This window comes from Lithobates pipiens, unplaced genomic scaffold (assembly GCF_037356315.1).
Source record: "Lithobates pipiens isolate NorthernLeopardFrog02 unplaced genomic scaffold, aLitPip1_a1.2 Scaffold_18, whole genome shotgun sequence".
Classification (NCBI taxonomy): domain Eukaryota; kingdom Metazoa; phylum Chordata; class Amphibia; order Anura; family Ranidae; genus Lithobates; species Lithobates pipiens.
In genome coordinates this window covers 77,721,244-77,747,325 of record NW_027507758.1, presented here as the reverse complement: position 1 = coordinate 77,747,325, position 26,082 = coordinate 77,721,244, and the positions used below count along the sequence as shown (strand labels likewise).

At 43.1% G+C, this 26,082-nt stretch overlaps 1 protein-coding gene across 2 annotated transcripts in view; it reads left to right on the top strand.

Moving 5' to 3' along the window:
- SUSD4 (sushi domain containing 4) overlaps positions 1-24,585 on the top strand; it is a 279,756-nt gene extending 255,171 nt beyond the window's left edge. For both annotated transcript variants that reach the window (XM_077485807.1, XM_077485808.1), the window contains exons 6-9: positions 6,510-6,701; positions 7,465-7,609; positions 12,561-12,919; positions 24,047-24,585. In XM_077485807.1, the coding sequence (XP_077341933.1) occupies positions 6,510-6,701; positions 7,465-7,609; positions 12,561-12,919; positions 24,047-24,084 (734 nt within the window). In that variant the 3' untranslated portion in view covers positions 24,085-24,585. The remainder of the gene's footprint in view (positions 1-6,509; positions 6,702-7,464; positions 7,610-12,560; positions 12,920-24,046) is intronic.
- Positions 24,586-26,082: the final 1,497 nt, after the last annotated feature.

Below are 26,082 nucleotides of genomic sequence, written 5' to 3'. Positions count from 1 at the left end.
CTACTAGTGTATGGTCAGTTTTAGGTTTCAAGAGACTCGGGATGAGTGAACTCTTCTGTCGACTTGGTTTGTCTGTCTGTGACCACATGCTTTCACTTCCTGTCCCGGTGACACTAGGACAAGAAATTAAGGGAGAGGTTGTCACTTTCGAAGGACGATACAGACAGCAATAATAAGCGTAAAAAATAAAGTAAAAATAAAAAGGTTCTAACCCTTCTCAACGCTAAAAAAAATAAATGTTTGTAGTTGAGTTTTAAGAACAGAAAGTAAATCCAGCAGACTACAAATGACTGTTGCAGTGGTTAGAATATTTCACATGTGACAGACACTATAAATGATCATTGTAAAATGTTTACTGGATTAAATCAGAATGAATAATATAATACAATACAGTTGACATTTTTATTTTTGTGTTTATACTGGCTGGGACACAGTTAACCTTCATGACATAACAGCACTGCCAGAAAAGGTCACAGACCAGCTCGGCTATGTAGGGCACCAAATGCTAGATTTCCCATCATGCTTTGCTGGCAAATGCTCAAGGGTGCCAGCTCAGGTCAACAAGCTGCCAGCTAACATCTAAACATAGCACCCCCCACCCACCCGCGCTCTCATATCCCGCCAATCCATACTGTGAACTTTGCTGCTACATGTTAAATGGAACTGTACAATATTAAGTGGCATCGGAAGGAGTCAGCAGTGCTTTGCCCTGTGGGCACAGAATAAGAGACCTGAGAACATTGCCAAGCGAAGTATCTTGTTTGCAAACTTGTCTTTGTACACAAGACAGCAGCTTTGTCACAGAGCATTGCTGCAGTGTGATAGCAGCTCACTATTGAAATCACACTTCTGGCACAGTATTTACGGGCTGATGATTAGTAGACCGAGCTCTTAAAGTGAACCAGTCATCTGTGTGTGCAAACTTGCATCTGAGTTGGCACAAGTTCCTTTTTTTTTTTTTTTTAGGCACCTTTCCCACGGGCACCTCCACTATGAGGAATCTGCTGCTTATCGGGTGGATCTCTCCGCTAATCGCTGCTTAGCAAGCAGATGACAGGTCCGTGTCTGCTCCTCTATGCAGAGCGGATATGGACACAGTCCCGCTCTCCTCTATGGGGCAATCAGATAGAAAAGGACTGCCTGTCAATTTCCATCTGATCCCCGGACGAATGGAAAATATGACCACCATCATCTGTTTTTGGCAGACAGGATCAGATCAGATGACGGCAGGTGTCCGCTGATATCCACCGCTCCATAGGGGACAATGCAATGCCCGATCAAGCGGACCTGATTGGACAGCCCATGTGAAAGGGGCCTAAGTCGTCTCTTCTTGTGCCCATATCCAAGGAAAAACCAACTCTGACTTTCATTGGTATAGCTATGCCAATGTAGCTGACAGAGCTAGGCAGGCACATTGTGGAGAGCAGGTGCACAACACGTCTGGAGGAATATCATATCATATCATTTATATTACCATACTACTTACATGCACTTATCAACCATAGTATTATGACCACTGAGGGGTAAAGTGAATAACACTGATTATCTTGTTAGAATGACATCTGAAAGTGGGTGGGATATATTAAGAGCAAGTGAACAGGTTGTCCCTGAAGTTGATGTGCTGAAAGCAGAAAATAAAATTGGTAGGTGTAAGGATCTGAGCGACTTTGACAAGGGCCAAACTGTAATGACTAGATCCCTGGGTCAGAGCAACTCCAAAACTGCAGCTCTTGTGGGATGTTCCTGGTCTGCATGGGTCAGGACCTGTCAAAATTGGACCAAGGAAAGAGAACAGGGGACAGAGTCATGGCTGGCCAAGACTCATTGAAACATGTAGGAACCAAAGGATGGCCCACGTAGTCCGATCCTATAAAAGCGTTACTGTAGTTCAGATTGTTAAATAGTTCATGCTGGTTTCCGATAGAAAGGTGGGAGAACACACAGTGCATCACAATTTGTTGCGAATGGGGCTGCATAGCCACAGACCGGTCATGGTGCCCATGCTGACCCACATCCACACTTCTACACTGGGCACGTGAACTTTAGAGCTGGACCACCGAGCAATGGAATAAGGTGGACTAGTCTGATAAATCACATTATTATTTTTTACATCATGTGGATGGCAGAGTGCTTGTACGTCACTTACCAGGGGAAGGGATGGCACTAAGATGCATTATGGGAAGAAGGTAAGATGGTGGAGGCAGTGTAACGCTTTGTCTAGTAGAGTCTATGCCTCCATAGGTCAGGGTTGTTTTGGTGGCACAATATTATGTACAAAAAACAAAAAAAATAGCCCTGGGACTTTAAATGAGGTGAGAGAGGTTTAGCCAATGTCCACAACAAACACTGAGACAAAATCAATTTATTTGTTTCAAAATGTTATGTAACAGAGCGGCAACAACAATGATTGTAAGTCACAGTACATGTTACAGTACATAGATATACACAACACAGGTGAAAGTAAATATACAAAGATTTATTACAAATGTTGTACATCCATGAGCAACAATAAACTTAAAAGTTGCTGGGTCAGTAAATACACAATAAAAATGTACATACATATGAACAGAAAATATGTAAACATAATGCAGACATCAATAATACCCAGCTTGTACTGGCATAAAACAAGCATCAATAAAGCCCTATGCATTTCGCGAGACCCTGCTCGCTTCTTCAGGGGCGGATGCATGAATGTTGAATTGAAGGTCTGAGATAAATCGCCAAACGCTGGATATCAAAATGGCAGCCGTGTAGTGCATCCAGCTCGGGAGCTGAGGGGGCGGAACAAACAAAGGCCACAACAGGGGAACATCCGGAGGATCAGCACGGTGTGAATAGGGGTATTTCTCACTGCGGTCTCCACTTAGCCCCCTAAATAGTGTCTTGAAAATGTCTCAGTGGAGTAAAAAATCCAATGGTTGTCAATTTGTTCTTAGAGATATGACTGCTCTATCCAATAAAGTTGTGAATCGGAATCCCAGCCGTGCTGAACGTCTAGATATACCCACAAGGGCTTGAAGGTTACGCCCCCAACGTCATGTACGGGCGGTGATGCATGGGTGTCCATAAGACGTCCACCATCAAAGGGGGTGCACAGATGGCCAGAGGGGTCACACCAGACCTTAATCTCCCTTCTTTACTCAATATTATGTGGGTGGTTATAATGTTATGGCTGGCTGATGTATATTCAGGTTCCTTATTATGGGACACAGGAACTGGAGGGAGGAACCATAGCGCATGACAGGGGAGCAGGTGTTCAAACACCTGAAAGTATACAGTGCCTTGAAAAAGTATTCATACCCTTTGAAATTTTCCACATGGTTTTCAAAAAAATTTCCAAGTAAATATCTGAAAAGAGTGGCGTGCACTTGTATTCAGCCCCCTTTACTCTGATACCCCTAACTAAAATCTGATGGAACCAATTGCCTTCAGAAGTCACCTAAATAGTAAATCGAGTCCACCTGTGAGTAATGTAATCTCAGTATAAATACAGCTGTTCTGTGAAGCCCTCAGAGGTTTTTTAGAGCAGCGTTTCTCAACCGAGGTGCTGCGAGGAGTCCTCAGGGGTGCCGTGGCAAAATGACCAAAACCCCTCCAACTTAAGCAGTCATTTCGTTAAATATTTTTATTTTTACCAGGTAAGCCTTTTTTGAAGACATCGTTGGCGTCCCCTGTCTTAAACATGCATGCAGTTGCCACAGGCAAGCAGAAAGCTGTGTGGGTCGCCTGCCCACGTCCTGCCAACTGATGATATCATCACCGGTTGCTAAGGGGCCGGGTCCAGCACCTGTACAGCTTTCTGGGATGCGCTCTGGTGGTGCCAACAGTTGCAGCTCTGCCAGTCCCAGCCCTATATAAGACCCCTTTAACACTGGGGCCATCCTTGTTTTCGCGGTAAAGTGCCGCTTGTTTCTACAACGCTTTTCAGCCATTAGTGGGGTGCTTTTAACACCCAAAAAAGGGGTTAAAAACTCCCATGTTGCGGTGCTTTTCAGGCGTTCAGAGGCGCTGCCCAATGCCCATTCATTGCAGTGGGCAGGGGCGTTTTAGGAGCGCTGTATACAGTGCTCCCAAAGCGCCCCAAAGATGCTTCTTAAGTACTTTTTCTACCGTCTTGCAAGCGCACCACCCGTGTGTGAAAGCACCCATTGCAATGAATGGGAGGCAGTTGTCAGGTGCTTTACCAGCGCTATTTCTAGTGCTAAAACGCCTGAAAACTGCATCTGAAAGGGGTCTAACCACAACATGGGAGTTTTTAACCCCTTTTTATACAGGGCTGAGACTAGCAGAATTCTGAACTGTCCGTAAATTGCGAGTTGACAGTAATTAGCAATTAGTAATACTTACCTAAGATCGAAGCTTCCGTATTGTGCAGGAGTCTTGCCGGACCTTCAGCCGGGAATTGAGAGCGCATGCGCCACTAACGTCAGCAGCTGCATGCAAAGTGAATATCTCCTAAACCATACAGGTTTAGGAGATGTAAATTTATATATATATAGGCTTACCTGTAGGTAAAAATTACAAATGAGGGTGTACAACCACTTTAATTGTAACTTGGTTTAAAGCTGAGGGTATTTGTGAAGAACAACATTTCCAACTATGGGCTCCCTCACTTGGCACCATTCCTGAAAATTAAAAAGCTGGCAGCCATTCCAGGCTTTTCATACGGTGCCTTTATTACATCTCAGCTTGACTATTGTACTGTGGTGAACATACTGGCTCCAGCCCAAGCCATCCTGAACTCTGCTGCTCATCTAATCCATGCCTCTGTCCCTTCACAACTGGGCTGCATTGGAGAGGCTTACCACTGCATCTAAGCATAAGTCAAGGGCTGCCAAAGAAACTGTTTACATATTTGTGAATTTCTAAAAATAGAATGAAATAATAGAATTCGGATATACAGTATGTGCGTTGTATATTTCATTGTTTTAAATATGCAATACCTTTTTTTTTGTGGTCAATATATCTGTATACTGGGGAAGTCAGCTATATGCTTCCTTTCTAGCTTCGCATTTTTTGGAGGGGCAGTGGGAGGATTTCAGTCTCCTACTGCCGAGAGGAACCCATGTACATGTGTCCCAGAAGTGCTGGGACATGGTATGATACAGTTGATGACTTAGGATGGCTAAAGCTGGCAATAGATGGATAGGCTTACATTTATTAGATAATCATACTCTATCTCTTGTTCAAACAGGCTGACCATTGGCAGATAAGGTGCCTAGCAGCTGCCTACTACAAGGATCTGCCAGTTGGGGATGGAGGTTGCAGGTCTTGGGTGTTGCATTATAACCACTATGCAGGACCCCACAGCTCTGGGGTCCTGTCTTGAAGGGAGTGCTGTTTCGAAGCCAAGAGTCTGCTTCACTGGAACATCCCTGAGGGTGGTATAACATGAAACAAGGAATAAAGGGAAACTGTCCAATTAGGGAAGATTTAAGAAAGTCAGCAACTTTATGATGGGTTCCAGTTATGACTCTGCTATGTTATACTGAGCTGATGAGTACTGGGAGTTGGCTATGTCAGCAGGTCAGGGAAGAGAAACTGAAATGCCAAGAGAAACTTTAAAAAGAAAACCCGAGATATTTATTAAATTGTTACAGTGGTCCAGCTTGGATCAATTTAACGATATATATGCCATACCTGGCCGATGCCCGTGGAAGATGAAAATAACTGTAGTAGAGATTGCTACTGCAGAAATCTCCACTTCCAGCCGCTCTGCTGCATTGTGAACACAGGAGATCAGCTGCTTGGCACCAGCTCCATTCAGAGAATGTATTCCATTTTTTGAACCAGTGCAAAACATAGAGTGGCAGGGCAGTGACACCACTAGAGTAGCAGTTTCTACTTCAGGGATTTCTAGATTCCAGGGTGATCGTCAAGGTATGGTATATGCATTGGTACATTGGTCCAAGCTGACTCAATGTAACTTATTATAAAATATCCATACCTAGAATTCTTTAACTTAAAGTGGTAAAGAGGAAGAAGGGTAAAATATGCTCTAAGTTAGTGTTTAATTCTGTGTTCTCTATAAAGAATTGCAATGAAATAGATGGTGCCTTAACTGTTGATCTCAGCTAATCTTCTTATTTAGCCTACCCAACTGTGACACTGAAAAATTTCTTACACCTTGGAGAGCTACCCCTTTTTCTCAGTCCCTTGATTGGTAGCGTGTTACACATTTATTACAGTTCAAAAGTCTAACCATACAGTACAAATCTGTCCCCAGCATAGCTCCTCCATAGTGATTCTTCACTAACTTTGAGACATTATCTGAAACACAACCCCTGCACTGCAAATTACCTCTTTACTATCTGAAAAAGTCACCTTTATATAGATTACCCATCAAGCACTGCTTCTTCCTCTGCTGTCTGACAAGGCACAAACCTGAAATAACCTGATAACTTGAAACTGATTGTAAATATTTTTTAAGCCTTGCAAATGCCACAAGAAATTGTAATACCCTTGCACTAAGTGTATACTATCTATTTCTTAAATTTTATATCTTTCAGTTTGTCCTCTTCCTCCGATGGTGGCACACGGGGATTACATTTGCCACCCTCAGCCTTGTGAACGCTACATCCATGGGACTGTGATCGAGTTTTACTGTGACCCGGGCTACATTCTCTCCAATGACTATAAATACTTTACTTGCCAGTCGGGAGAGTGGTTCCCAACTACTCCGCTCTATTGTATCAAGTCTGGTGAGTCCTCCAGGAAAATACTGATGTAACAAACTGTAGTTCCAAGGATTCTATCAACATTTTTCAATCAGTACTTGGGGGCAGCATGAATAGTGTAAATGAACATCATAAAAGTTTTACGGGTGAAATCAATCTTGTGTTTTGGGATTTTAATATACATTATAGTGTTCTTCCATTTAAATGCTTACTGCCTTAGTCCATCCCAAACTCAAGTATACGTTTTCGACTGTTTCTTCTATTTCTCTTGGGGAGATCTTTACACTGACTTCCCGCGTCTTCACACCTGCTGTGGACATTATATGAGGGGTTCTCCAATCTAGCTCAGTGTTGGATCCTTTATGTTATTATACTAAGGGGAATGTAACGGGGTACTGGAATACATATTGGAGGTTGGTAACACCTAAAACTTCCATGTGAACAGAAATAAAGTCAGGAACACAGCAGGGAGATCTTGCTCTTAGATAAAAGAAGCCAGGGATCTGATAGCCCACTATATTCCACCATACTAAAATATTAAATTTGGGGGTAATGACCCACTGAAAAAATGATGTTCATGCAGTTTATTGCACCTTCTGTATTGGTGGCGTATTGCTTTCTTGAATCGTTCCTTATTCACTATATAAAGGGAAACAGTCCCTTATGCTTATACACATTAGGCAAGGTATTGCATTGTCAAAAGGAAGATGGCACATGACCCTCATTCTCTGATATTTCCAGGCTATTGGCATACATTTATTTCTGCCTTTGTTATTCTTTTCAACAGAGAAATCTTGGCCAAATACACAAGAGACAATGCTGACAACATGGAAGATTGTGGCTTTCACAGCAAGCAGCGTACTTCTTGTCCTTCTGCTGGTCATCATCGCCAGGAATTTCCAGACTAAGTTTAAGACTCACTTTCTTCCCAGGTGTGTCCAAACTGGCATTTTATGAAAAGACACCTTGAGAATTTCTCATTGATCTGAGGAGTTTTCATAAAAATAATACTCTGGTCCTTCCTTGAAGGTCCTTGTTTAGGCACTTTCAGGTATTGGGTGGCAACTCTCTGTTCCTGTCTCAGAATGTTTTCCTGCATTGTCATCTTGTGATAGGAGAAGTTGTATTGGATCCGTCACACTCCTTTAGCTGACTAGACATGGATCGAAATGTGGCCGGTTTAGGACCTGTTGTGGAAGAAAAGAATATTGTATCATCTATGGCCTGCTTTACAGGCTCACCCACGGTGCATGTAGGGTTCTGTAGTGAATTGGTGGATGGCACCACCATACAATCATTGTAAAATGGGGATCTTCACCAGCACACCTTGGCATAGTAATAATCTTGTGTTTTATTAACATAAAGTAACAGGCTTCACAGACCAAAGTTTCAGGACCTCACAAGAGCCTTTTTTCAAGGCAGAGTCATATGAATATAGTCATGTGAATAAAGGACAAGATTATCACTATGATCCAAACTAAATTTCCAGGTGCCACTCAAGGCTCTCCCGGGTCCTCTTATGTACCAACCGCTTGTATTGCAGGCAAGGACAGAGCTTGTCCCAGCTCTAGACAGCTAATGGTAAAGTGTAAAGTCCTGAAAGTCGCACATCTCTGCAATACCCGGTAAGAAAGTCTATGACAGCCTCAGCCCGGGCTCCAACCAGGCCATGCCCCCAACACTTTTCACTCTGCCCTCAGAGTTTAGTTATGTGGATTATCACATATCACCATGGTGAGGATCCCTATTTTTCGATCTTGTCATAGGAGACTACAAGTGGCTGCGCTAAAGTAAAAATTGCATAGGCATGACCTACCTTTGTCACCCTCAGAAAATTTGAACTGAGAATGACAGAAAGTTGCCCTGAAAAGGCTTCAGATCTGCAGTGCAAATCTGCATCAAAGGATAAAAAGTAAAAACAAGTATCCAAAAATGGCAATTATTTATGATACACCATGCTTTAGCAACGGAAATATCATTGTTAAGTTTTACATGTACGTTAAATAATGAAGTATAACCTCCATGTATCATTCCTTATTCATCATCCTGGTAGGCATGATAAGATAATTAAAGTAGAAGCAGCACGCTAGCAGTTGAAATGTCACCATCCTAGGCCGGGGTGCCTGTCTTTGCTTGAAAAGCAGGAAAGCGTGCTTCTTAGCTTCCCGCGATTAAGCTATTGTTAGATGTCTCATTCCTTAAGAATGCTGTCAAACAGCGCCAATGTTTCCACGGTATAGAATAAAATATAAACAACTTGGCTGGAATATTGGAAACAGCTGCCAAGTGACCCATATTCCATCTCTAGTGTCTGCGGGCTGACACCCTGCCAGTTTAATGCATCGTCACTTTCCATTGTACTCCGTTTTACTCAGAAGTGCTCATTAAGTTGTTTTATCACTTATGTGGAAAAAAATCAAAATAGATCAACAGCCTGGAATAATTTAGCAAAGGCTCTGAAAACCCACATAATGCCCTTCTGCAGTGCCGGCGGGTTTGTGTTGTTGCAATGATATAAACGTCTTCTCGGGGTCTCCTTTTTTTTTTGGCATAAGACGCTACTGGTTTTAGGGAAATAGTGGTATTGGCTGAGCTACAACAAAATGTACAATAGAGATATTATTAGGTACTTGAGAACAAGTCAAATAAAATTCTCAGCACAGGTCCCAGTTATTTAATAAGCAAATCCTGTTTAAGCTGTTTCAACAATTTGAACAGCAATATTTGGTACATGCATGTGCACATATTTACATGTGAAGCTACATTGGTTTGCCATGGCACCTCTGAAAAGTCCCTTTAGCCGAGGTGCACACTAGTCAATGCCCTGAAAAGTGACTTTCCGATTGCAGCTAAGGAGCCACTGTAAAGCATTCTGGAGGCGATCCTGCCACCTCCTGATTGCCTGGTTTTTATTTTAAAAAAATGTAACAGCAATTTGTAATGGAGCTAATGTGCCACAACTGTGAGCCAAGTGTTTGGCTTGCAGTTGTGGTGCAGCCAGTGGCGTAACTAGAACCTTCAGGGCCCCGATGCAAGAAACCATGAAGGGCCCCCCTGAACCCCAGCCAGGGCCCTTCCCTCCGAGTCCGGCGGTGGAACTCCAGGGCGTGGTCACAGGTATGACCTTTGTGAGCCCTGTAGTTCCACCACTGGTATCAGTAGTTTTTATTTATTTTTTTACATTTTTAGGTGCCCCATTGGGGGACTGTCCCTAGGCAGGATTGGGTCCCCGTCCCCAGAAAAGATGAGGTCCTTTTCTCCAGGGCAGATGAAGTTACTGCCCCCAGGTGAGAAGAGGTCCCTGTTCCCAGGGGAGGTGGGGGTCCCTGTCCCCACATGAGAAGGGGTCCCTGTCCCCAGGGGGATATGGAGGGGGTATGTAATAGTGTGTGCTAGCTGCCTATGCTGCTGCCGACCATGTGTAGAGGGGGCTGCATGGGCCCCCTGGATCACAGGGCCCAGTTGCGGTCGCGACTGCTGCACCCCCCTATAGTTACGCCCCTGGGTGCAGCCCTATTCACTTGAATGGTCGAGTTTGCAGCATGGTAATAGCACACACAGTCCCAGTGCGATAAAATAACTTGTACTGAAACATTACAAAGATAGTTCACAAACACCCGATGGGAAGGCAGCCCAGCCAGGTACACTCACAGTTCCAATAGCATGGAGGAAGCAGGTTTCAGCCAAACTGACAGCGTCTGTAAAGAGGGGCAGAATGCAGCCTAGTCATCTTGAGCCAAAGCAGGCAGAGGTCCAGAGAGGCTGTGAACCCTACTCTTTCCTTACTCGTCAGGAACCTTTTCCTACCACTAGTACGGGGCACCTTTTCTTGCACTACCCACTCACATAAAGTGCACCAAACCCAGAGGCCAGAGTCCTAAATAGACTCTGCCACACCTAAGATGGCTGCCAGAGTCACATGGGGGGTCAGCTTCCAATCAGATCGCTGTTCAAGTGACTCAGGAAACCATAGAGGAACCAGGTTTCTTGTGACTTCCTTTCCTTCTGCATTGCCGCTGTGGTTAAGCACCACCTGCAGTGGAGACAACAGACTGCACCTACCTACAAATGTGAACAGCCTCCTCCAACTGTATTTTACACATTAGATTAACCCACCTGTTTTCACCCGCCCCTCCCCCCATGCCATTCTTTTGCCCTCCTACTGCAATAATGCACCTAAATGCATGTCATGCACATTGCTTTGATGCAGTGAAATTCATTTTTAATGACACCCCTAATGTGCATTGCCCTGTAGTGCTGAAAATGTTACATGCACCTTTTTTGGCGCATTAGGCAATCCATTCTAATAAATAGGCTGCCTTAAGTAAATGCACATTAAAGGAGTTGTAAAGGCAGAAGGTTTTTTATCTTAATGCATTCTGTGCATTAAGATAAAAAACCTTCTGTATGTTGCACAGCACCCCCTAATTACCTACCTGAGCCCCTTCTCTCTTCATTGATCTCCATGATCCCCTCAACCATATAGGACACTCCTCCTGATTGACTCCTGCAGCTGTCAATCAGTCATTCAGCCAATCAGAGGAGAGATGGGGTTGGGCCAGTGCAGGGCTCCGTGTCTGAATGGATACATGGAGCTCTGACACGGCTTGGGTGCCCCCTGTAGAAAGCTGTTGGCTGAGGGGGCACTTTAAGGAGGGAGGGGCCAGGAGCAGCAAACAGGGACCCGAGAAGAGGAGGATCCGGGCTGCTCTGTGCAAAACCAACTGCACAGAGGAGGTAAGTATAACATGTTATTTTATTTTTTTTAAAGCAAAAAAAAAAAAGAGCCTTTACAATCACTTTAAAGATCATGCAATAACACAGAGTGATGTGAACAGGCCCTTACTTTAGACCTATATAGAAAGAAAGAAATTGAGAGCAGGCCTGCCTTGAAGGAGGTAACCTCATCCTCTTTAAAGTGTATTTCTTGGCAAAAAACATATTTCTATATTTCTCCAATACTTGCTAATTTTCCTATGTTTTGTCTTAAAAATGCTGCAAGGACAAAAAAAAACTGTTGATCTGCAATGAAATCCCAACGCCTTGTAGTGAGCAACGCTGCCTCTGCTGCACTGAGATCTCAAGCAGTCCTTGCAATAATAATATGGTGGCCTATACAGGTTTCTAATGTTGAATATTGGTTTGGTAAAGTGTTGTCCAATCAAAAGTGACAGTTACAGGAGTTGGGACAAGCTAGATAACACTGCTGGGGTACTTACAAAATTCAGAGTTTATTCATATGATTTGAAAGAGAGGTTTAGGGTTTTTTTAATTTTGAGAAATCATTCTTACCTAGGTGGATATAGCATCAGTCTGAAGCTTCATCTGTACCCATCTGGCTCTAAGGTTGAAATCTGAGCGATCAAAGACTGCTGATCGCTCAGTTCTCAGGGCACCATGAGCAGAGAGTTTGTGCCAGTCAGTCAGCAGCTCTCTGCTCTGCCCCCAAACCCCCCCCCCCCCCCATGCTCACTGAAGCGCTTGGCTGTGGAGGTGCTGGTCCAGGCATCTGGGTGAATCCTGACCATCCGGTCACGATCTTTCCCCAGCCTGGACCAGCTCTATGGTGTCAGCGGGCTTGAGCCCGATGTCTGCTGAAAATGGGTTACAGGAGTGCAGATCGAGCATGGTGCGTTGCGCTGGTATGCAGTGATGTGGTGACATCCAGCGAGGTGCGATTAAAATGCAGCATGTCTGCATTTTTATGGCATGTATCTCTACTGGGGAGGACCCAAAAGCTTTAAAGAGGTACTGTCACTTTATCCTTTCAAGGCAAATAATACCAGGAACATTGTACAAAAAATAAAAAACGTATGAAGCTAGCATTGTCTCACAACACTAGCCAGACTATCCTTTCTCATATACATGGTTTTCTTTTGCCAGAAGCCCGCAGGACAGCTCCGCCGAGCCGGACTTTGTGGTGGTGGACGGCGTTTTGGTGATGTTACCTTCCTATGATGAAGCAGTCAGCAGCGGGGTCAACGTCACCCCACCAGGCTATGTGTCCTCTGCGGGTCAGAGGAGCCCAACACAAACCGAAGAATCTCACCCGCCCGCTTATCCTGGTAACCCCAATTCAGACAGTATATGTGAGGAGTCAGAGACCTTCGATAGCTTGCTGGACTCCTCCGACCTTGGTCACACGTTACATTCCTCCTCCATGACGCACATGAGAACGCCGGGTACTCAGAACATGAACAGCGAGGCGGCATCTACGAGTCCAAGCATCGACATTGCAGATGGTAACTGTACTTAAAGTGACTTTGTCTTTGTGCACCAGCCAAAAATGTTTTTCCTAACGGTAAAATCCCAACAGGGGTTCTAATCCTTCCCCACTTTCATAGTTTCATAGTTAGTAAGGTTGAATTAAGACACCAGTCCATCCTGTTCAACCTGAATTGAGTGTCTACAATTGTCCCTATCCCTGAACATTGCACACTCACATTGGTCCCTACCCTCAAGGAGCCCACAATACAAGGTCCCCACCCATCTACTAGGGTCAATTTTGGACAGAAGCCAATTAACCTACCTGCATGTCTTTGGAGTGTGGGAGGAAACCAGAGTACCTGGAGGAAACCCACACAGGCACAGGGAGAACATGCAAACTCCAGGCAGGTAGTGTTGTAGTTGGGATTTGAACCAGCGACCCTTCTTACTGCTAGGTGAGAGTGCTAACCACTACACCACTGTGCCACCCTAAAAAAAAATGTATCCTCAAAAAAAAACAAAAAAACGTTTTTGCTGGACATGCACTGTAAAGCTCAATTGAACTTTTGGTTTAACCTGTTGCTGCCCATGTAACACATATGTGCAACAGAAAAAGGATGAGCCTTAATTCAGACTTGCAGCACATATGTGTCACTGGGCATCTGCTATTTCTGTGCAGAGGGTGCCCTCGCTGAGTCTCTGTCTTGTTGCAGAGAAGTTCTTTCAGGGTGGAAGCAAATGTCTTCTAGAGGTCCAACAAGCTCCCTCCCTCCAGATCTATAGTTTTTGCAGTCATCAGGGCTCCTAGGCATTGCTAATTGGCGAGCTGTATCTCTGACTCAAAAGTGGGTGCATTGGACCTCTGCAGAGAGAACTTTTTTTAAAATACCGACAGCAAGGGTTCTTCTTTGCAGGATGCTGGCAGGGGACAGGCTTTTCTACTCTGTGGCTCCGGATTTAGAAAACTAACTGTTATGCCCTATACACACGGTCAGACATTCCGACGCCAAAATCCGTCAAATTTTTTCTGATGTATTTTGGCCCAAAATTACCTTGCATACACACTGTCGCACAAAGTTGTCAGAAAATGCGATCATTCAGAATGCGGTGCCGTAGAACACGTACAACGGGACTAATAAAGAGGCCAGTAGCCAATAGCTTTCGTCTTGTAATTTATTCTGAGCATGTCGGAATTCTCTGCACATGACCGGAATTTAAACGATCTGATTTTGTTGTCGGAAAATTTTAGATCCTGCTCTCAAACTTAGTGTGTCGGAATTTCCGATGGAAAAAGTCAGATGGAGCCCACACACAATCGGATCAAACAAGATCCGATCACACAGGTGTACAGGGCATAAGACGTTAAACACCTTTTTTTGATGTACCTGTATTTTAATGGACCTTTTTATTTTTATGCTAGAACTAAATAGTAGGAAACAGAACAAGGGTGCACACACCAAATTTCTTTATTGTCATGAACCAGACAAAATTGCAGTGATGATTGATGTGTTTTGCATGAAAAGAACCGTGCTTGTCCACAACAATTGAAATGCTCACAATACAAGCTATTTAAAGGCGTATATCAAATCAAACACCTAACACAAAACACCTGTAGTTAAAGAGCTATCAACACAAAATGTCACCAACATAAAAAAAATTTCTTAGATGCTAAAACATCTGATCACAAAATAGTCAAAACAAAAATTAGACAATGTAAACAAGAAATGTATTAAAAACAAAAATAGAAAAATGAGTGAAAAAAACGTCTATATATACCAATATAAATCACATATATCACTGTGTAACAAATTGAGTCTAATGCCCTGTACATACGGTCGGACATTCCGACAACAAAATCCGACAGATTTTTTCTGACAGATTTTGTCCTAAACTGGTGTTGCATAGACACGGTCGGACAAAGTTGTCAGAAAATCTGATCGTTCGGGAACGTGATGACGTTCGTTCGTTACGACGGGACTACGTTGAGGCTAGTAACCAACACCTTTGGTTTTGTAATTTGATCTGAGCATGCGTGGCACTTTGTCCGATCGGAATTCTCTGTCGGAAAATTTTAGATCCTGCTCTCAAATTTTTTCAATCGGAATTTCCGACGTAAAAGTCAGAGCCCACACACGATCGGATTTTCAGACAACAAAATCCGATCGGACCTTTTCCGTCTGAATTTACAACCATGTGTACAAGGCATAATTGTGTGGTTTAATACTTAATATTAAAGACTTTTTAAAAACTGTTCAAGGATAAGATGAAACACTAAGGCCTCTTTCACACGGACTGTTCTTTCAGGTCCGCCTGTCAGTTTTTTAGGCAGACCTGAACGGACACTCCATAGGCCTACGGAGCGTTGGATGTCAGCAGTAACATGTCCGCTGACAATCCGACCCGCTCTGATCCGAAAAAGTGTGACGGAGGAAAAACCTACTTTTCCATCCATCTGAGGATCGGATCGGGTGACCATGGACTCTGCGGTCCATCCTCATCCGATCTCCCATAGAGAAGAGCGGCGCTCTGACAGGTCCCTCCCTGCACAGTGTGCAGAGACGGACCTGACATCTTCCTGCTCAGTGGGGATTGACGGAGCGAACCCCCCCGCTGAACAGAGCGGGCTCCGTACACAGACACGTCCGTGTGAAGGAGCCCTAAGATGCTAAACCTTATACATGATGGGAAAAATGCACATACACATGAAAATCAATCATGTCCACATATATAGAAATCATGTGGAGGCAAAATATTGTGTGAATAAATGCATGTACATCGCAAATATTCCACACTGAACCACCCTAGAAAGCAACCGAAATCACTCGCTTTTCAAAGGGGAAAAAAAATAAAAAAATTAAATAATGAAAAGCAACCAAAATCGCTGGCTTTTCAAGGGAAAGAAATTTTTTTTAAAGATACCAAAATTGCTCGCTTTTCAAGGGGAAGAAAAAAATAATAATAATGCAAAGCAACCTAAATCACTCGCTTTTCAAGGGGGAAGAAAAAAAATAAAATGATCAAAAGCAACCAAAATCACTCACTTTTCAAGGGGAAGAAAAAATAAATAATGAAAAGCAACCAAAATCGCTCACTTTTCAAGGGGAAGGAAAAAAATAAAAATAATGAAAAGCAACCAAAATCGCTCACTTTTCAAGGGGAAGAAAAAATAAATAATGAAAAGCAACCAAAATTGCCCGCTTTTCAAGGGGAAGAAAAAAATAAAAATAATGAAAAGCAACCAAAATCGCTCACTTTTCAAGGGAAAGAAAAAAATAATAATAATGCAAAGCAACCAAAATTGCTCGCTTTTCAAGGGGAAATTTCTACAGCATCTTTTGGATTCAAGTGTGCGATCAATCTTTTCTTCTCTTCTTGATAGAACTAAATAGTACTAAGGTTTTTTTCTGTAGAATAAATTGTTAGATTTTCATTCAGTTTCATATGATAAATGTGGGAAGTCCATCACTTTCCCTGTCTGTACACACCTTGAGGCCGGGTTCACACATATGCAAATTGGATGTGGGTTTCGCTGCATCTACAGTGCCTTGCGAAAGTATTCGGCCCCCTTGAACTTTTCAACCTTTTGCCACATTTCAGGCTTCAAACATAAAGATATAAATTTTTTATTTTTTGTGAAGAATCACCAACAAGTGGGACACAATTGTGAAGTGGAACGAAATCTATTGGATAATTTAAACTTTTTTAGCAAATAAAAAACTGAAAAGTGGTGCGTGCAAAATTATTCGGCCCCTTTACTTTCAGTGCAGCAAACTCACTCCAGAAGTTCAGCGAGGATCTCTGAATGATCCAATGTTGTCCTAAATGACTGATGGTGATAAATAGAATCCACCTGTGTGTAATCAAGTCTCTGTATAAATGCACCTGCTCTGTGATAGTCTCAGGGTTCTGTTGAAAGCGCAGAGAGCATCATGAAGACCGAGGAACACACCAGGCAGGTCCATAATACTGTTGTGGAGAAGTTTAAAGCCGGATTTGGATACAAAAAGATTTCCAAAGCTTTAAACATCCCAAGGAGCACTGTGCAAGCGATCATTTTGAAATAGAAGGAGTATCAGACCACTGCAAATCTACCAAGACCTGGCCGTCCCTCTAAACTTTCAGCTCAGACAAGGAGAAGACTGATCAGAGATGCAGCCAAGAGGCCCATGATCACTCTGGATGAACTGCAGAGAACTACAGCTGAGGTGGGAGAGTCTGTCCATAGGACAACAATCAGTCGTACACTGCACAAATCTGGCCTTTATGGAAGAGTGACAAGAAGAAAGCCATTTCTCAAAGATATCCATAAAAAGTCTCGTCTAAAGTTTGCCACAAGCCACCTGGGAGACACACCAAACATGGAAGAAGGTGCTCTGGTCAGATGAAACCAAAATCGAACTTTTTGCCCACAATGCAAAACGATATGTTTGGCGTAAAAGCAACACAGCTCATCACCCTCAACACACCATCCCCACTGTCAAACATGGTGGTGGCAGCATTATGGTTTGGGCTTGCTTTTCTTCAGCAGGGACAGGGAAGATGGTTAAAATTGAGGGGAAGATGGATGCAGCCAAATACAGGACCATTCTGGATGAAAACCTGCAAAAGACCTGAAACTGGGACGGAGATTTATCTTCCAACAAGACAATGATCCCAAACATACAGCAAAATCTACAAAGGAATGGTTCACAAATAAACGTATCCAGGTGTTAGAATGGCCAAGTCAAAGTCCAGACCTGAATCCAATCGAGAATCTGTGGAAAGAGCTGAAAACTGCTTTTCACAAACGCTCTCCATCCAACCTCACTGAGCTCGAGCTGTTTTGCAAGGAAGAATGGGCAAGAATTTCAGTCTCTCAATGTGCAAAACTGATAGAGACATACCCCAAGCGACTTGCAGCTGTAATCGCAGCACTTTTCATTTTTTTATTAGTTAAAAAAGTTTCAAAAATCCAATAGATTTCGTTCCACTTCACAATTGTGTCCCACTTGTTGGTGATTCTTCACAAAAAATAAAAATGTTATAGCTTTATGTTTGAAGCCTGAAATGTGGCAAAAGGTTGAAAAGTTCAAGGGGGCCGAATACTTTCGCAAGGCACTGTAATTCGCATGATAGGAGAGTATACCTGGCTCTCGATGGAGCGGTCCGCATTTGGAAAGGTCCTGTGCGCCTTTGGTTCCGATTCAGGCAAAATCGGACCTGATTTGCACCTGAATCGGTGAAGAGGGATGCTGTGAGCCACGGCTGCAGCTTGTGTGAACGCAGCCTAATTCTGGTACCTGCATTTACAATGCTCTCTATGGGACCTAAGACATTGATTCACACTGAGTGGGCTGGGCTTTTTTTCTCTGCACCAACTTACTGTCAATATAGTGGCTGATGGTAACCTGACAAATGGCCTATTGTCTTACTTCAGCCCTGAAGTGAGACTCTGCTGTAAGAAAAACGGAAATGAAAATGCAGTTAAAGATATCTAATTGGCCTTACTCACCTGAATACATGTACGGCTGCTTTCACGCTGATCACTTTTCCTTCCATTATCGTCTTAGAAAAAGCAGAAGAAAAATGCATTATCATTAACTCTTCTCACCAGTCACTTTTCAGTTGCGTTTTTAAAAGTCCTGCATGCTGCATTTTTGGTGCATGCTTAAAATGCAACTCAGTATTGAAAATGCAGTGGCAGTTGCATCTTTGGTCCGTTTTTTTGAGTCATATTGTCCTTTTTTCACAGGAAGAGGATAATGTCAGACAACCAGAAAACGCACTGGAAACGTGGCAAAAATGCACAGGAATTTTACCGCATTTCTGCAACAGATCAGTTTAAAAGCAGCGCCAAACACTTACCAAAAATGTAGCAAGCGGAACTTTTAAAAACACAACTGACCGGTGTGAAGAATTCCATAGGATTTATAGGGATGTTTTTTTCATGCATTTTTAATACATTTTTCTTCCACTTTTCTTTTGCGCATGCGCAGTCACATAATACTGAGCAATGACGCGCAGCGTCATCGAGGGGGGCAGCACAGGAAGCAAGGCAGTAGAAGCTGGCCTCAGATTACATTATTTTTTTAAATGGCAGTGTGGGGACACTGGAGAACCAGTGTGGGGACACTGGAGGACCAGAGGCATATACAAAGTGCATACACATGTAAGTTAACTTGTTCAGCTACAGCTGTTTATATAATGTTGGTGGGTTTTGAGGAACAGGTTTATGTCCTCTTTAAGGTCTATATGATTGACCCTGAATATAGATTTTCATTAAGACAGACATGCAAATATATGTCAGTGAGCAACATCCTCAGCGGGAACTTAGATTTACTGAACTGAAGGTTTCTTTTTTTTTGATTAGGGCTCTAATATTTCTTATTACAACCATGGTGCCAATTGCGAGATTATAGTTGAGGCAGAACCCCGACTGCACAGCCACATAGGAAACAAGTGTTTTCTATGCACCTTGTTCACATCATAAAGCTGTGTTGTGGTGTGTTACCGTGCAACACACTGCACCACTTATCACCGCAGTGTATATTGATTAGTTTACGTGAACGTTATAGTGCCTACAAACTATGGACTATATTTATGGAATCTTTTATTTTTTTATACTAGTAATGGCGGTGATCAGCGACTTATAGCGGGACAGCAATATTGCGGTGAACTATCAGACACTAACCGACACTTTTAACACTTTGTGAGAACCAGTGACGTTAATACAGTGATCAGTGCTAAAAATATGCACTGTCACAGTACTAATGGCACTGGCTGGGAAAGGGTTAAACATCCAGGGCGATCAAAGGGTTAACTGTATGCCTAGCCAGTGTTTTTGTCTACACAGTGTGCTGCTATCACTAGGTGAAGAGATCGATTCTAGTCCCTGCTTTGCAGAGGCATAGGATCGGTCCCTTCCCCCCTGTCAGAATTAAGATATACCTTATTTACATACTGTAGGCATATCTCAGTTCTCTGTTTATTGCCGATTGGCGAGTGCCGGAGGACATCGAGTCCCCAGGATCCATAGATCGGCTGCTGCAAATTATCAACGCAGAAGCGGCCCGCCAAGGCGCGCACGTCCCCTGTAGGCAGAAGTGCAGGGTCACGTCAGGGATTAAGAACATCATGGGCTTGGTGGTGAGGATTTTGGTGGGGCTTTTTATAAAATAAATAAATAAAAATGCAAAAAAAATTTGTTATAACAGATTAAATGAAATAGAAAGAGGGAGGATGAGAGAGCAAGAAAGGGGATGAGAGATCAAGGAAGGGGATGAGAGAGGGGTGAGGGGTAAGGGAGGGAGGATGAGAGAGGGGGGGGGGGGTGAGAGAGAGAGAGGATGTGTATGAGCATGCGTGGGAGTGACACCAACACAGCGCGGCCAAGGCAATTGACCAAAGGCACAGAACCCCCGTAGAAAGACCGGGTGAAGATGGAAGCACCCGGTAGCCACCAGATTGATTACAGCGCAGTGCTGGGGGGCTCAGTCTGACAGGTAAGTGTACCCTAATGTGCTAATATGCTGTGCATTATGGCATAACCTACCTCAGGGCCTCTAAAAAGTACTAATGTTAGCGAAGTTTACTACCGCTTTAATATCACAGGATCCCAGGAGCCTCTCATGGGGCCCCTTACTGACCCGGTGGCCCTTGCTGACATCCTCTATGTTCCCATTCTAGAGCTGGTAACATTGAGGATATTTAATATAATTTTAAAGAACTGTTTTTGTGGGTGAGAGGCATAAGGGAGGAGTATGGATGATATGACAGTGGGCAGTATGAACAGGAGAAGAGTGTGGAGGGTATGACAGTGAGCAGTATGTACTGGAGATGAGTGCGGAGGAGATGACAGTAAGCCGTATGTGGCGGGTATGACAGCAGGCACTATGTACAGGAGAGAAGTGTATGACAGTGGGCAGTATGTACAGGAGAGGAGTGTGGGGGGTATGACAGTGGGCAGTATGCACAGGAGAGGAGTGTGGAGGGTATGACAGTGGGCAGTATGCACAGGAGAGGAGTGTGGAAGGTATGACAGTGGGCACTATGTACAGGAGAGGATTGTGGAGGGTATGACAGTGAACAGTATGTACAAAAGAGGAGTGTGGAGGGTATGATAGTGAGCACTATGTACAGGAGAAAAGTGTATGACAGAGGGTAGTATGCACAGAAGAGGAATGTGGAGGGTATGACAGTGAGCACTATGTATAGGAGAGAAGTGTGGAGGGTATGACAGTGGGTTGTATGTACAGGAGAGGAGTGTGGAGGGTATGACAGCGGGTGGTATGTACAGGAGAGGAGTGTGGAGCATATGACAGCGGGCACTATGTATAGGAGAGGAGTGTTGGAAGGTATGACTGTGGGCACTATGTACAGGTGAGCAGGATGAAGGAATCAGGGAAGGAAAAATGTAAAGTTAAGCTGTAAAGTCAATTAAGCAGAGACCAGCCATAGTCGCTCTATGTATGGGCTAGCTGGTTGTACACAAGTCAATCTATTTATCGACCTAAGTACAACCAGCCTGTCAGGTTTTCCACAAAACAATCAGTGCTACCAGCTATAGTTAGCAACACTAATCATTGTATTGTGTGTGTAGGGAAGGCTCCCCACTGGCAAAACACAACAACACTGCGGGAGTGATTCCCCCATCCACAGGTCAGCAGGTGAGAGGGTGTGTGGGGACAGGCTGAGGAGAGAGGTCTGTCAGCAGGGGGGTGTGAGGTGTTCATGGAGGGATATCAATCAGCGGTTGGGGGGAGTAACTGGGAGTGATATCTTCTGGAGTAGGGTCTGTCATCTGCAGGTTGGGAAATGGTCACCTGTGATATAAGTTGAAGGGAGGTGGCCAATATGGGAAGTGACCTGGTTGGTGGGGAGTGTGAAATGGATGATATGTTTCAAGTTTCTTTCACATTTGCGGTAATGCTTACTGCCCTCTGAAAAGTGATCTGTGGTGGATTGCTTTTCCCACGAGTGGTATAGCAGCATCTGAAAGGCGTTCATGAGGTGCTACTGCTGCCTCCTTGTGTTTTTTTTTTTTTACATTGCTGAATTTTACATTGTAGGACTATGCTGCTTCTGCGAGCGACTTTTGCCGTGAACACACGACCGTTTTTTCCTCCAGAATAAACTCTGACGGTTTTTCCAACGGAGTTCCGCTGAAACGGTCTTGCCTACACACGATCACACCAAAGTCCGATCGTCTAGAACACGGTGACGTACGACGGGACTAGAAAAAGGAAGTTCAATAACCAGTAGCCAATCGCTGCCCATGCGTCGATTTTGGTCCATCGGAACAGCATATAGACAAACGGTTTTCCCGATAGGAATTGATTCCGTCAGAAAGATTTAAAACATGTTCTATTTCAGAATTTTCGAAAAAAAAAAAAACTCAGATGAAGCCCACACACGATCAGAATATCCAATGAAATGATTCCATCTGACTTTTTCTGCCGGAAAGTCCGACTGTGTGTACACGGCATTTGGCTTGCAGTTGTAGAGTGGTCCCATTGAAATCAATAGGCGAGTTTGACAGGTGGTGCTGCCTATCAAACTCTGCAGGCTCCAAGCTGTCCAATGAGCTCAGTGCCTACGACAAGAAGTGAGGAGAGGCTCTGTGAGCTCATCCTCTCAGTCTGCTGCACACAGAGTGTGCCAGCTTGTATTTAAACTGGCTGCTCTGTATGGAGCTTCTGACAGGTTGCACAAGGAGTTCTGTATCTCCAGAACCATAGATGATAGGAGGCCCAGCTACCTACTCCTTGAAGTCGATCGTTTTTTTTGGGGGGGGGGGGGGGGCTGGGCAAATGGGCCTATCTTAAGGTAAGGGGCCTGGAGCTGCAGCTCCAATAACCCCTATGTTAATTTGGCCCTGGATCACGTGTGTGTGTGTGTGTGTGTATATATATATATATATATATATATATATGTGTGATCCTGCACACAGCTGCTGTCCTGAATCAGTAAAGGTGCCATAGGGCGATCAGCAAGTGGTTAACCAGAACTCTATAATTGCTGCTCCTATCCTGTCAACACATCTCCAACACCAATTCAATGTTCAGAGAGTATTACAGTCCTCCAGTACTTGGTGCCCTAGCAGCCAGACATAAAGCACAAGCTTTGCCATATGGGGTCACGGAAGGAGAGCTGGCTTATCCCTGTGGAAGTTTCAACTTTAAATTGCAGTGGATTGAGCAGAGGGGTTATGTACACTTGTAATAAGTACTTGTTTACTTTTGTGCTTATTTTGAAATATTCCTTCACTCTCAGTATCTATTTAGCAGGAGCAGGTAAGAATTAAAAATAAAGTTGGTTTCACAAAAGGAAAAGGAGGGGTATAGTAATTAAGACTGTATCATTAGTAACGTATCACAGAATGCACCCTTGTGGCCAACAGAAGTCAACAACAAAACTAATAAGGGGACTGGAGAACCTCAGTTATGAGGAACAACTACAAACATTAAACTTGTTCTCCTTAGAGAAGAGATGCTTGATCAGAGATATGATAGTGCTATTCAAATATCTTAATGATGATTCTAGCATAGAGAATAAACTATTCAGTCTCAGGGAGTAAAAGAAGACACGGGGCCTCTCAAAGAAATTGGAGGAGAAAAAAAAAAAGAAATTGGAGGAGAAACCAAAAAAAATTAAATTGGAGGAGAAGCATTTTAACCTTAAACTGCATAGGGGGGGCTTTGCACTGTCAGGACAGTATGGATGTGGAAATCCCTTCCGCAGTCGGTGGTGTCAGCGGGAATTATTGAAAATTTAAAAAAAAACTCCTTAGATGGCATCTTAGTGAACACAGTATACAGGGATATGGGAAAGGATTTTCTTTTTTTTTTTTTTTTCACGCACTCACACAAGTTAAATCTCCATATCTGATCCTTGCTTTTGTTGGGAGCAGCTTTACCAGAGCCACTGATTGTTCTGATCATTTTTAGCACCTAATTTTTACTTGTTCCAGTTTTTTTTTTTTTTTTTTTTTTTTTTAATGGCTGGGAGCTGCTTACCATCCTTATGAACATTAAGACTTTGTTCCCTTATTGTTCATTTACCATGATATTGCAAAAGGAAAATTATTAGTAGAGTTTTTTTTTTTTTTTTTTCAAGAGTTCAGTTGGGCTTTACATTTATCACCCTGAGTGTTTTAAAAGTAACTTTCTATTTTCTTTTTGCAGAAATTCCACTAATGGATGAGGATGTCCCTGAATCATAATAAAATATAGACAATGTCAAACTTATTTTCTGTGTATTTTAATTATTTCTTAAATAAAGCTATGATATTTTGGTGACTACTTCTTCCACTGGAACTGCAATAATTCAGGCCAAGAAGAGTGAGCGATAAGAGGACACCATTGTTGATTCCAAAGACAGATGGGCAGAAGATGGTGATGGGAAGCATGCCCAGTGACACGTGCAATGACAATTTTTTTCTTTTTTTACCAATAGCTAAGTTTACTTGTTAATTTTACATCGGCCGAGATAAAGGCAATAAAGATATATCTATGGCCAAACACTGATTCTGTTGAAGGCCAATAAAGAGGCTCATAAATTTCTACCCTGTAGGTCCATTTGAAGCAGATGATGACCCACCAATACCTGTAACTACCATAACTACTGTATGTGCCTTCCTCCAGAATCCCTTGCAACCAAACCATGAAATCTGCTCTGACGTAGCTCTTGTCACTTGGCAAATAAACACTCCGATTACACAATGGTTGTTGAAGGTTTGGGAGTTTTTGTTCTCTGTTGCCTGGTGTGTTCGTAGCCAGTGTAATTTCTGTGCATGCATTTGTGGAATATTCAAGTTTACCTAAAAATAAGTTTGATACGTTTAGGTTTTTCTACTTTCATATGCAAATGTATATCTTGTATTGTCCATATAATATCAAGAAAGTTAAATAGAATTTCTTTGGGTTGGGCAGATATTGGTTAAAACCAAATCTATTTTTGCCATCCGTGTCGCTTTAGAGAGTAAAGAAAATTCTCTCTGTGATAGTTTTCACTATTACAACAGCACTGGAAGATTTCCCCTCTTTTGCTGTTCTGGTGACAGCTCAGTGTTTTCGATTTTGCTCTCAAACGCGGGCCACAATAAAAAAAAAAACCTGAGAAAAGTTCTAACTCCTTCCTACTTTATCCAACATTAAAAAAACAAAAAAAGCTTTGCCTTTAGATATATTCAACCACCATTTTTTTCTCTTGTAGTAAGATTTATTTGAGAGCCTTTTGTTTGTAGTATAATTAAGGCTTCTTTTTTTTCGAGCCGCACTGTGTCGTTTTTGTATTATATTTTATACTGTTTTCCAGCAATATTGTGTCTGTAGCGTTCATTGAAATAGGTGATTAACTGAAAACCCTAGCGCAACTTAATTTGTGTATAATTCTACCACCATTGCTGCTTCTGCTTGCAAAAGAGTCACATGAAACTTTGGTCTAGGATTGGTTCATGCTGCCTGCCTAGAGTAACTTGATCTCCAACCATCTGATCCTCACCTAATACCAGCTGTCCAGGTTTTGTGAGTCCGTGAGGTCTTGCCACCTACCCTGAACTCATTTATTGCCTTACTACCATGTGGTCGTAACATGTCTGATTCTTGAGCCAGGGAGACATTCCTGCTGTACTGGGTGCCCCCACGCACACTCTACTAGCTGCTCCACAGATGCTTACAGTGTGCTTGTTGACTATGTCAACGTCAGTAGGCATGAATCCCTGTTTCCCTCTGCTCTTGGAGGCTATCCTGTTTTTGAAGTAGTCTTTCCTCTGCTCTTGGAGACTATCCTGTTCTTTCAGTCTACTTTAGCATAGTTGGGTATGGCTAGATCCTCAGCCCTTTCAGCAGGGATTTTTACTACCTTCATGCACGGGTATATGACCCAAATCACCCAGTTATTTGCTAACCCATAAGCCACAGTGACTGATTCCGAGTTGCTACAGTCCTTGACTGATGCATTGTCATAAGCTACTGCTATTACTACCAAAGAGACCATTTGGGCTCTGACTCAAGCAGTGCACACCACTCTAAACCTAGAGGATCACCCTTCTACTAGTGCTACTTCAAGTTGGGTCACTTAAAACTTTGAAGGCCACAAAGACTTTACCTTTGCACCCTCTTTTCCAATTATTCCTCTATAGAGATTTGAAGCTTCATGATAAGCTGTTTGCTTCCCCTAAGCAATTATTGTCATTGTATCTGTTTGGCGAGGATTTTGT